At 23.3% G+C, this 13,239-nt stretch overlaps 1 protein-coding gene across 1 annotated transcript; it reads right to left on the bottom strand.

Moving 5' to 3' along the window:
* Positions 1–561: 561 nt before the first annotated feature.
* Positions 562–11,560, bottom strand: Bma-ift-139 (TPR Domain containing protein; the record flags this gene model as incomplete). Its single annotated transcript, XM_043076361.1, has 30 exons — positions 562–707; positions 858–978; positions 1,175–1,263; positions 1,565–1,703; positions 1,781–1,915; positions 2,502–2,556; positions 2,776–2,949; positions 3,184–3,334; positions 3,523–3,604; positions 3,702–3,812; positions 4,211–4,313; positions 4,539–4,722; positions 5,007–5,154; positions 5,437–5,547; positions 5,649–5,721; positions 6,321–6,559; positions 6,628–6,725; positions 7,155–7,344; positions 7,436–7,569; positions 7,810–7,882; positions 8,042–8,134; positions 8,408–8,515; positions 8,601–8,698; positions 8,812–8,972; positions 9,453–9,655; positions 9,896–10,095; positions 10,488–10,575; positions 10,676–10,836; positions 11,029–11,139; positions 11,380–11,560. 30 exons carry the CDS (start codon positions 11,558–11,560, stop codon positions 562–564), a joined length of 3,960 nt encoding a protein of 1,319 aa, XP_042932295.1.
* Positions 11,561–13,239: the final 1,679 nt, after the last annotated feature.

The raw sequence follows: 13,239 nt of genomic DNA, 5'->3' as shown, positions 1-13,239 counted from the left end.
TTTCTTTTCTAGATATGCTTTGAGGAGAATCTTCAATGTTATGTGAGTGGTCAAACTGTATTTTACTGCTTTAACTTTTAAAAAAAGAAAAAAAAAATGTGATCTATATTCAAATTGCTTGAGAATAACTACTGCATATAGGGAGAATAGTATTTTTTTTTAAAGCTATTTGGAATTGACTAGTTTGAGAATGCTCTTATGCTGAATTGATCCATTTTTTATCTTACAATGACCAGTTTTTCTGCTGATTTTATGCTTCAAAAGCTGTTAGTATGAAGCGGTAATAACACATAGAGCTGTAACGTTGCTGATTTACGTGAACGGGTGGATTTGAAAGTCATAACTTTAATATATTTTCCTTCTGTTGTTGATTGTAATAAATTGTTATTTACTGTTATATGTCATGAATGCATTTAATTTGTTTTTAATTTAATTTGTTATTAAATCTTTGAAATTGCAAGATGAACTATCATAGTTTTTTTTTGAATAGAAACTAGAAAAAAATACAGCACAGATAACTTTCTGCATCACATAACTGCTCTGGAAGCTTTTCTGAATTAATCATGTGCGTATGTTTGCTCTTGCTTTGTCCATAATTTCACGTTTGATTCGCGGATAATTTGGATAAAGCTCCAGCACACGATGACATATTTCGATACAATCGAAAAGCTTTCGACATTTCAAATAATTATAAGCAAGTTTGTAACCTGTAAACCTTATTTTTGCATTCCTAGTTAGACAAAACTAATAAACAGTTTATAAATTATTATGGATATATCACAACTTATGATATGCCTCCTATTTAAATTATTCATTACTTTAATTTACATTATTCATTACTTATCAAAAAATCCTACCAATAGTTGGATTCCTGCATTTGCTTAAACGCCAAGCCACTTCATAATTTGCAGCAGCTTCATCCCATTTCTGCTCTCTTTCACAAATATAGCCTTTGTATTCAAATGCTTTAATTGAACTCTGAAAACTTCATTACTTTATATTTCTTTTTTTTTTATTTTGGTATTTGGCATTTTCTTTACAAGTGCTAATCGTATCGCATTTAGCAATAATTATCGATGGTAAAAGATTATTTGTGTTTTTTTTTATTATATAGTTAATTTTTCTTATGCATTTCAACAAATTCTTATATTTCAATTTTTGAAAATCAAATCACCGCATTATGCTGTAAAACAGTTCGCAATATATCGGAAGCTTGATCATGTTTGCCTTGATTGATGTAGATATCGACTAATAACAACCAACCTATATGAAATTATTTCAATTTCAAAATGATTCAATGATTGATTAAGAAAGAAAAAAGAAATCAGAGTGTTGCACAGTTTTGTCCTCTTAATTTTACTAGTTAAGTATCAAATTTTTGCATAATTGACAATTCGTTGATTCATGATTTATGTAATTACCAACAATTCCTTGATTTGTCATATTGGAATTTAAAGTTGAATAAATTTGTCAAATGCTTTTCACTAAACGATATAAACTAATCAAGGTTTCATCATCGAATTTCAGTTCAGAGAAAAGTTAATTAAACTGTGATAGAATGCACATTTCTCCAAGTTATCAGCATCCTCTAATGTCCATGTATGGCCAAGTATACGTTTCAACTGAGCTTTTGCTTTTGGTATTTGTTTTAACATTAAATAAGCTCGAGCTGAACCAAGAAGTGCACCAACGCTTATCATTCCCTTAAAAAAAAATGAATGTTTCTGTTAAGTTATGGTGGAGTTCATTTAAGTTTAATCTAAGCAGTACAAAGAAGGACCGAATTTTCAGTTTCCGCCATGCTAAGGAAATTTGTTAGTGACTGTTGCACATTTGCTCGATTACCGCTCATTAACAGGATGAAATTTTCCATTAGCCGATACTTATAGTCCAGTCCAGGCCTGTTTTGTAATTCCTGTAAAATTGTCAGTTTTAAGTCTTATTCATTCTTCAATGTTTAATCTTCGAGGAGAAAATAAGCTTTAACTTTTTTTTTTTTTTATTGTTGTAATATTTTTGATTGAATCGTTTTATTTTGTATTATCAATTAAGGTAAAAGTTTACCAAAGCATGTACAATGATCGGAAGGTTGACACTATGGACAAGTTTTTATTTTAAAGTATGACAGGACATGGTGACACTGACAGGGTGAATGCAGCTTATAGATTTAGTGAAATGATAAAAGATTGATGCATTTTAAAAGTTTTTATTAAATTCCTCGACTGGAAAAATGAAATATTGAATTTTCCTTTAATCATTCAGTGTTTAAAGAGTTAATGCAAGTTATAATGAGCTTTTTTAAAAAAAGTTAAAAATGTAAATTGATAAGTGATACACTAATTTAATAAGAAAAATTTTTTTACTCTTTTTATTGACCTCCGTGCAACTGCTGAGTAATTATTATTTTTTTTTTTCTTTTTTGAATGTTACTTTATATATAAAATTACAATTTGAATTGATATAAACATAAAAATGACTGTTATAAAGAAGTTAAATTTTACCTTCAGAAATCCTTCCGCTGTCTTTGTACCCATTTCTCGATCATTTCCATTGTTTCTAGAAAAAGTTTAGTAGAAAAATTGAGAAAAAAAAAGAATGAAAAATTGTATAATTGTAGCATTTTCTTGAACTGTCTCATTAAGTATAACTTTTTTCTTTTGTTTGGAAAATATTTTAAAAGTCTAAAGATAAATTTAACTTTGTATAAAAAATAATTCCAATAGCAAATCTATTCTAAAAGAAAGAAAAAAGTTTTTTTTTTTTTAAAAAAAAAACAAACGTTTTGCAATCTTGATTATAGTCAATCGTTCTCCTCCTCCTCCTCCAATTATTTCATTATCTGGATTTAAACATATTTCAATCATATTATAAGTAGCTCGTTCACCCCATTCTAGATCACGTCGTGCACGATTGAATGCTTGCAGTGCTGCATTTGGATCACCAGTATACCTCAAAATTTTAGATTAATCAAAATTTAATTTAAATTTGCTTTAGAAAAAAAAAAAAAACAGAATATTTTGATTCTAATATTTTTATGATAAATTCCTAAATGATATATTTTTTCTTTCCTTCACCATTTATATTCTTAAAGAAATTTGAAATTGAATTTTAAAAACTATCATTTAATTTTGTTTTTGAAAAATTTATTTATTTAAAAAAGAGCAAAACAACAACTTCAATTACCATTCATTAAGTCCTTTGCAGTAATTGAAACCAGCGTCAAGTGTAGCACGTGGATTCATATTAAGAGCATTTCTAAGATATTTTTCCGCTTGTTCCACGTTACCTCTCCGCCAACTCAATTCTATACATCTTGCTAGCGCATGATATTGATCTTTAAATTTTATAAATAATTCATTTAAAAAAAAAAAAAAAAAAAAATGAAAAAAAATAAATATATTTTTATTCCATAAATTTTTAGCTCTATTTATTATTTTATTTTAGGAAAATTATTAAATTAATAAGAGCAAAATAATATGAAAATAGAAAAATGTTTTAAAATCAATCATTTATATAACATACTTGGATTTCTATTAAGCAATTGTGTAAAATGAATAGTTGCTTTTCCAGCTTCATTAGATTGATACAATAAATCAGCCATCATCTGTATAGAAAAAAAAAAGAAAGAAATTTCAATAAATTTTTTTAAAAAAATAGAATTTAAAAATATGCATGTATTAATAAAATAAAATTGAACATACCAATGTTGCATCATTGTTATTCCGATCAATGTTCAGAATTAATTGGCATTGTGTATTGCAAGCATCCAATTTGCCAAGTGAAAGATATAAATTTGCAAGTGCTGTCATTATCTAAATTTCAAAATTTTGAATATTGTTTGTAATTTGAATTTAAAAATAAACATATGCTTTATTATACTTTAAAATTAAATCATGGATGAAATTCATTATGAAATAAGATTATATAATTTGCATTTAAAATAAAACACATACCTTTAGCAAAATGATTAAAGAAGGAATAAGTAACTTCAAATAAGACAAAAATTTATTACTACATTACTCATTTTAGGAATATAATTCCATTTCATACTTTTATTTGATGATAATATATCAGCTTACTGTGATTGTATATTTTAGTGTGATAATTTTCAAAATCTTTTATTTTTACAATCTTATCATTTTATTATTTTTTTTTTCTTTTTCACTTTACTTCAATTCAATTCATTTTTCTTTTAACCTGAAATTCTTACCTTAATATCTGTATTATTGAAAAAAATGGCTTCCTGATAAAGTTCAATGGCTTTATTAGCATCTCGTCGATTCCAATGTAATTCTGCTAGCTGACAGCATATCCTAAAAATATTTACATTCTTGAACTTTCGATGACTCCACCTAGTATATAATTTTTTTTTTTTTGATGATCTAAATTCTACCTAATATATAATATAGTGTTTTAATTTTTTTTAAAAATAAATTTAACATTTAAAAGTATTCATACTTCTTTATCAATTTTATATATATTAAAAAAATTAAAAATTTGAAAATGTGAAAAGTTGAAGATTAAGAAGAAAGACATACTTTGCAGCAAGTTTTTTCTCATCAATAAGATTTGCAACTTCACTTGGTGGTTTTGAAATTATAGATAATTGAATTTCACGTGCACGTTCCAGTGTTGTTGTTGCTTCTTTCCAATTACCATTTTCAAAATGTAATTTTGATAGTAAGGACCAGTAGGATACATGATCACTCATTCCGCTTATGTCTAAATGAACACTCCTAGAATTTAATTCTTCAAAAGTGAAATTCAAAAAAAAAAAAAAACACCGTAATGTAACCGTATAATGTATAAATTTTTTTTTGCCATTTTTTTTTTTCAAATTTTAAATTGCTTAATTTTAAAAGTTAATTGGGATAAACTGTTAATTTTAAATTTAATAAATTCATTTATCATTAATAATATAAAAAGTTGAATACATGTTTTAATAAATAAATTTTTCTTTTTAGCTATATTTTTTTAAATTGCTACAAAATAATTTATCAGTTTACCGATAGGATTTTGATCTGAATCAAGTGCTTGACGTAATACTTTTTCACATTTTTCATAGTATTCTAGCTGAAATAACAATTCCGCCAAGCGCATTCTCATCACTGGTTTACGTCCACTTTTCAATGCCGCTTCATAGTAATTAATTGCCTGAACAATTCAAATATTTTTTGAAGTTAAATATATTTACTGAATCATTAAATTTATTAAATTGCAAATAAACTTTTCTTTGTATGCTTTCCATGGGCGTAATTATACTTTTCAAATCTTTAAATTTAAATTTTTATTAGACATCTAATGCCATTTAATGTTATCAAAATATAGCAATGATACAATTATTATCTTCTGTTGATTATTTTTAATTCAATTTTAAAATTTTGTAAATTTTTCTTGCTATTATAAATAAAGATAAAATTAATCAAATTAAAATACCTTTGTATAAAAATGACACTGAACATATGCTTGGCCTATTTTTTCAGCTAAAACATCATCTTTTGGATTCATTTTCAACGCTGTTTCATATACTTCAATTGCTTGTGCTGGCTAAAATAAATTTTTTGAAATTTAAAAAAAATTTTTTTTCCTCTATTTTATTCTTGAAATGAACAAAATTAGTGTATAGAAAATTGCAGAAATTACAAAACCTCTTGTATGCTCATATAAGCATCACCAAGTAATACATATGCCATTGGTGATGGATTATTTTGTGCAATCTCTCTGAAAATGCAATTGAAAGTTGAAAAAAATGAATGTTAAATTAATTTCAGTTATGAATGAAATTTTATACATTGGTCATTCTGATTTCTAATTGTATTTATAACTATATTTACTAATTATTTCATGTTTAAACAGTAATTAGATATAAATATCATATCAAAATTTCAGCATGTATTATTACATTTAGTAGATAAATTAATCCATTACGCATAACAAATTTAATTTTTTTTTTTTTGCAATATAACTCATTAACTAATTAATTTTTAGTATAAGGTATTTCAATGTTTATTGTAAATATTAATTAAAAGCTAAATTAATAAAGCAATCTACATCCGAATTTTTTTAGTCTTATTTAATTATTTAAAAGTGCCATAATTAAAGCCAACATTTTAATTAATATTTGAAAATGTTAAGCAAATAAAAATAATATCACTATCAGTGCAATATTAACATTTTTTTTTTTCCATTTAAACTTTTATTACAATAATTTTTGCTAAAAAAAAAAAAAAAAATCACTGAAAGAGAAGTTATTATAAGAATTACTCCTGAATTTATTTCTTTTTTTTTTTTAATTAATAAAATAAAAATAGCAAATATACTTAAAGCACAGAGCAAATTTCCGTTTATCTTTTTTTTCATTTAAATAAATTTCAGCCATTTTAATTCGAGCAATTTGATAATTAGCATCGGTTGTTGGTATAGTTGTAAGCTTCTCTAATGCGCCATTAATATCTTTGCGTTGTAATTTCAAATTTGCTTCCATTAGCACAAATTGTTGCTGTTCCGTCTTATCAGTCCAACGTTTACGCGCTTCTCTCATCACTTCGTCAACTTCTGCCTTTAAATATAATTTGAATTAATATTTAAAATTTGAAATTTAAAAAAAAAAAAAAAAAAGGAGCATACAAGTTGTCCAAGTTGTTGATAAGAATCCATTAATTCCAAATAAATTGCAATACGATCCGCATCAATAACCTCTAAATTCTCACGTTTTCTCGATTCATCTGAAATTTTATAATTTTAAAATTGTTTTATCAAAATTTTTTATCATAAAAAACTTTTTTTCATTTTTTTTTTCTTTCTTTCTTCTCTCTTATGAATTATATAATTCTATTTTCTTTTCACTTTTTTTTTTCACATCTTGAAGTATTAAATTAATTCTATTTTTGCATTTGAAATTAAATCACAAAAAAGAATTTTATTGAGGTAAAAATTTTGGTGAATGATAAGATTTTAATTATAATAAAGCATAAATAAAGAACATTCAAATTATTCTTAAAATTAAACTAAGCTATTCAACTGATTTGTTGAAAGATCTTTATCTATTATCACACTGATAAAATCTCTTTTTAATTTAAACAATTGAAAGGTGCATAAGTGTTAAAAAGTAATATAATGTAAATTTGCGCCAAAAAAAAATGAAAAAAGCGCACTAGCTTTAAATGAAGGTAATTCGATTGCTTTCTGTAATGTTTGTATCGATGCAGCAATTTGTTTCGAATTCTTTTGTAATTTTGCCCTGATAAGATGATAAAGGGGATGTTCTCGAACTTTGAAATTATTACTTAAACCAATATCCAAGCATTTGCCAGCCTCTTCATAGTTATTTCCGTGAAAATGAATCTAAAATATTTGAAAAAATAAAAGAGAAAATTTAAAAGAATATTAATTACGATTTAATTTCTAAATATTAGCATAATAATAATAATAATACCTGTGCCATAAGTAAATGAGCTTCCGGTGGTGCATCATTTCTATCAATGCAACATTCTAATAATTGTTTTGCTTCAGTAAAATTCATTGAAAGATATTTTGCTTTAGCTAAGAGATATGTAGCAATTAATAATGCTGAAATTATATTTGAAAAATTTTTTAAATTGCAGCAATTTTAAACTGATCAAATTGAATGGACAAAATTAAGTTGCAATATAACTTTTTCATTTGTTAACGATTTGATTAATTTTTTGTAATTACAAATGAACGTTTCCAGTGGTTGACAAAGTTTAATATATCTACATGAAATTTAATTTTATATTTTATGTGTCAAAAAAAAAAGAAAAAAAAAATTAAATCACAAGAAATACATACCTGGACAATAATTTTGAACTAATGTCAAAACTCTATCAATTTCTTTGAGTACAACATTAGTTGAATTTGTTGGCTAAAAATTCATAGTTTCTACTATAAATACTTTAATATTATTTAGCTTAATTTTGATTATTTCTATTTTAATCTAATTTAATAAATTATCATTTAATTAGCTAATTAAAAAAAAAATTTTTTTTTTTTTCATAGCATGTTGAATTAAAAAATAATTTACCGTCAATGGTGCAAATTCATAAAGTTGCAATGCTATATCAATTAATAAGTTTGGATCAAGTAATATCAAATATTCTGGACCAAAAATAACACTCTGAAAAGAATTTTCTTTTATAATTATTTATAAAAAAGTATGATATGTAGTAAATTAGAGTTAAATTAACTTAAGTTAATTTAACTTCGATTATTGTAAACATAAAAAATTGCTTAAATGAGAGCTATTGAAAGCTTTTCAGTTGGAATTTATTGAAGCATTGTAATTGCTAAAATATATTAAGTATAGAAGAGAATTGGATAAGTAAGAATAAGTAAGCTTAATAAGTAAGTTTAATAAGAAAAAAAAAAAAAAAAAAAAAGGAAAGTAAACCTGTAACATTGATAAATGTACATCTATTGCATTTTGTATTTTTTGAAAGAATTGTTCAAATGGTTTATGTTGTTCTTTATCTAATACTGCCATCACATAAATATATAACTGAAATTTTTAAAAAAAAATTTAAAATTTAAAATATAACTGATAATTTATCAAATATATATGAGTAATTATGAATTAATCTTACACTTGTTTGACAGATATTTGGATGTGTTACTTTTACAAATTCCATTTGAGTTATTGCATCATTTATATGACCTTTTGCAAGAAAACATTGTGCTATACCTATAAATTATTTATTAAATAATAAATAATTCAAGAAAAAGAAAGGAAAAAAAAAAAAGCTTCAAGAAAATTTATCATTGATAAAAGATAAGATAGAAAAAAAAAATTATCACCAATTAATATTAATTCATTTGGCGTAGTAAAATCATCTTTTAATGCTTCAAATGTAATTGCTTCAGCTGCTTTAAAATCTCCACCTTGTAACAATAATCTCATCTGTTCATATAAACAGTTCTGATTGTTTGTTATCGAAATTACTCTATCAAGTAGCTTTCTAGAAGTAATTAATTTTTGATTAGTAAATATAATTTAAGGGGAAGACTTTTAAAAATTAAAAAATTTGACTAATTTAACTGATTTATAAATTTAATGAGTTTACTATGATTGCTTATTACTACACATTGTTTTGTTTCATTTTGAATGACAAAAAAAATTACATAATTAAATTAAAACATAACAGCTAGCAATTAGAACAAATAAATTAAAATATAAAGCTAGCAATTAGAACAAATAAATTAAAATATAACAGCTAGCAATTAGATCAAGTAAATTAAAATATAACAGCTAGCAATTAGAACAAAAAGCTTAGTTTACTTGACTGAAAAAAAATTACTAAGAATATCAATACTGAATTATGAAATGAAATAATTAATTTATATTTGATTAAACTTTGCTTATGCTTATTTCCTCTTCTACAACTAATTTTTTTTTTTTGTGAATAAATAATTAGATTTAATGAAAAAGAGAAGAAAACTTGGCAAATTTAGCTGCTGGATGATCAAATGTAGTAGTTCGAATGATAAGCTGTGCAATTTTATAATGCAACTGATAATTCTTTGATTCATTTTTCTCGATTACTTCAGCAAAATTTTGCAAAATATTTTCCATTTCTGTTATACGACCTTTTATAATCAATTCATTTATCATTTCAAACCAAAGAACTTGCAAACAATCATTCTAAAAAAAAAAATTTTTTTTCAATAATAAATTCATTATTTTTAATTTATATTATATTTCTAAATGCTAACAATATTTTTCCTTTTTGTCTAAAATTTCAATAAATGTAAGATTATTTTTGCAAGTAAAATTTTTAAAATATTCTCCAAAAAATATTAAAAATTTGTGAAATCAAAGAAAAAAAAAAATTAAGCTAATTTTTGATAATAATATTAATATTTTATAATTGTAATTAAATACCTGTAAAAGTAACGTTCGTCGTATTTGTTCCATACAATGTTCCCAATCAAAGCACATCAAATATACTTTACAATATTCAATATATCCCGGAAGAAACGTTGGAGCTTTTTTAATTAAAATTTGAAGAATTTGACGTAACTCTGTTAAATTTCGTCGTCTTTCCAATAAACGTATCATTCCAATGTATGCATTAGGATATTCTAATTATTTCTTTTATTTTTAATTTCAATTTCAATTTTTTTATTTTTAAATTATAAAATTTTCATTGGAGTTAAAATTTCATTCAAAAAAAATATACTCAATAATATTTTTAGTGTAATAAATAGAAAAAATTAATTGTTTTAATAATTACAAGTTAGTTTTTTTTTTTTTTGTTATTTACTATGTAACTCTTTAAAGTTTGAAAGCTTTATAACTCTTCAAAATTAGCTTCTATTAATTTTTGATGAAAAATTTAATGATAACAGATAAATTTTAACAAATTTCCCTATATTTTTTAAATATAAAATATGCAAAAAAAAAAAGAAAAAAATTTCTATTTTTAAATTTTGTAGCAAATAAATACTTTGAAGAAAAATGTAAACAAATAAACCTGCTGTAATGCCTTTTTTAAAAAGTTTTTGCGCAATATTTATATCTTTACCACGATTTAGCTCAATCCATGCTTTCAAAACAATACACTGAAAAAAAAAACATTCCATACAATATTAATATAATTTCAATTTAAATTATATTTTGAATTTAAAAAAAAAAAAAATTTTAATTAATATAATAGAATACTTGAATATTGCTAGAATTGATTGTTTTTTCAATTATTGAATAAGCTTTATCATTGTTATCAAGTAACATGCATGCAATTGCTGCATTATATCTTGCATCATCATTTGCATTAATATATGCTTCATTGATAATTTGATCCAATTCCGATATTTCTTCTCGATCTATGATAGTAATTAAATAATTAAAGAATTAAATCATTATTTGTAATTAAATTAAATCTCATAATTAAATTTCTTTATCTAATTTGTAAAAAAAACATAACATTTTTTTGCAAAACTTTTTATTGCAATTAATTTGAAATTAATTATTTTGTTTTAAATCGTAAAAGCTTAATATTTTAGCACAAAAAAAACCTGGATTTTTGAGCAAAGAATGCGCTGTTCGAAGAATTATTGATGCTGCAAAACCAATAATTGCATCATGATGTTGTTGATGAAGTAATCGTACTACTTCAACATATTGACCTTAAATTAATATATTTATTAAAGAATTGACCTTAAACTAATGATGTTGAAGAATTTGTAGAATTAATAGAAAGAAATAAAAGGCATATAAGATTCTTTAAATGTTTAACAATTGAATGACAAAAAAAAGCTAAGTAAAAATAATAAATTCATTTTTTATTTTTAAAAATAATTCAATAAAGAAAGAGAGAGAGAGAGAGAGAGAAAGAAAAAAAAATGATGCAAAATAAAAAATGAAACCATATTTAATCATAGCAATTGATCGAAATAGAATAAGTTGATGTGATTCGTTTGCTTTATGTAATTCCTCATCACAAATTGTCAAAGCTGTCCCATAATAACCTTCTTGAAGATGATAAAGTATATTGCAGTAGAGTGACCAGTCAAGCTCTTTGACCTCTTTGTTTTGAACATTTTTCATTCTATTTCTATAAACAAAAAGGTGTAAATTCATTCATAAAACATACACTTCTTATTTAATTATTACTGATTATAAAAGCAAGAATGAAAATTTTAAAATTATATTTTAAAATTTAGACAGGCAATTTTATTCTAATATTAATTCAAATCGCTCAGTTAATATTAGTTAAAATAGTTAACTTAAATTGATAATTTATGTTGACTTTTTTTCTTTTTTTTTTGACTATAAATTATATTTCTATCAATTAAATATGAGATTTGATGGAAAACGAAAAATAGGAAAAAGGAGAAAAAAAAAGAAAAGAAAGGGGCAAAAAGCAAAAAGTTGTTTTTAAAGATTGAGAAGAGTTTTTTTTCTTTAAATTTTGAAGAAAGTATTACTATTTAAAGATAACTGTTTGATATATGCAATGGTTAAATGTTGATTTAGAAAAGTAAAGAATAAGATTTAATTTTTTGTTATTTTTTTTTTTTTTTCAAATAGTTAATAAATAATTTTTTTAAGAAAACATATGAATGCAATAATTGTAGAGAATATAATGCTTAATTAGTAGATGATTTATAAATGAAAGAAATAGTTGAATGAAATTATGGAATAAATTTGATGTTGGATATACTATAAATCATAAGAAAAATGCAAGTGGTAAATTTAAAAGTAATTAAATTTAAAATTCAATTCAATTTTTTATGTGGAAAAACTCAAAAAAAAGTCAAAAATAGTGTGTAGACGAAAAGTTTTCTTTTTATTTTTTTGTAAATTTTACAATTTTCTTTTTGATTAATAAACAAGAGGGAAAGGAATTGTAGAATATAGCAAAATATTAAAGCTGTTCAGTTGCCTAGCAACAGAATATGAATTTCAAATTATGCCTCACTTAATATTAGTTTTGAAATTAATAAAATGCTTAGTTTAGATTTAATGATAAAATTTAATCCTATTTGAATGAATTAGTTTCATTTGTTTGATTAATTTGAAAAAAGCAAGCAATAGCAAAAAAAAAAAAAAAAAAAAAAATTTTTTTTGAAATTTGCTGAAATTAAAGAATCCATTTATTATTTATTCGTGAAAAAAAAACCACGTTTTCTTTCTCTTTCCCTTTTTCCCTCTCTCTCCCTCTTCTCTCCCTCTCTTTCCCTCTTTTTTTTCTCCATTTCAAATTTTGAGAATAAAAATGTTTTTTGACAAAGGAAAATAATGATAGGATGAATATAGATATAACATTATAATAGATGATTCATGTGAGTATTGTATAGTTATTTTTAATGAAGAAATTATTTATTTAAAAAAATATATGATTGAAAAAGTAATCAAATTTAAAATATGATTAAGGATTGGAAGAATATTGATCTTTCCTGATCACTTTGATCAAATACAATGCAAACCATTTATAATTATTATTTGAGCAAGGAACAATTTTAATATTGTTTTTTATTATTGGAAATCAATAAATCAAAGTTTTTTAGATAAGAAAAGATTCTCATTTCCTTCGCGATTTTTAGTATAGTGTTGAAAATTTTCTCCGATTTTAATGATTTTATTAGATATTCATTTTGACAATGAAAATTTATTGGTTCACACACTACTTATTATAATTATAAAACAAGAAAAATTTTAATTTGAATAAACTTCAGCTTCTTTTTTTTAAAAAAAAAAAAAAAACAATTTTTAAACAAGAAATA

Source organism: Brugia malayi (genome assembly GCF_000002995.4).
Source record: "Brugia malayi strain FR3 genome assembly, contig: Bm_v4_Chr1_scaffold_001, whole genome shotgun sequence".
Lineage (NCBI taxonomy): Eukaryota > Metazoa > Nematoda > Chromadorea > Rhabditida > Onchocercidae > Brugia > Brugia malayi.
The sequence above is the reverse complement of the archived record's forward strand: the minus strand, read 5'-3'. Positions and strand labels throughout refer to the sequence as shown.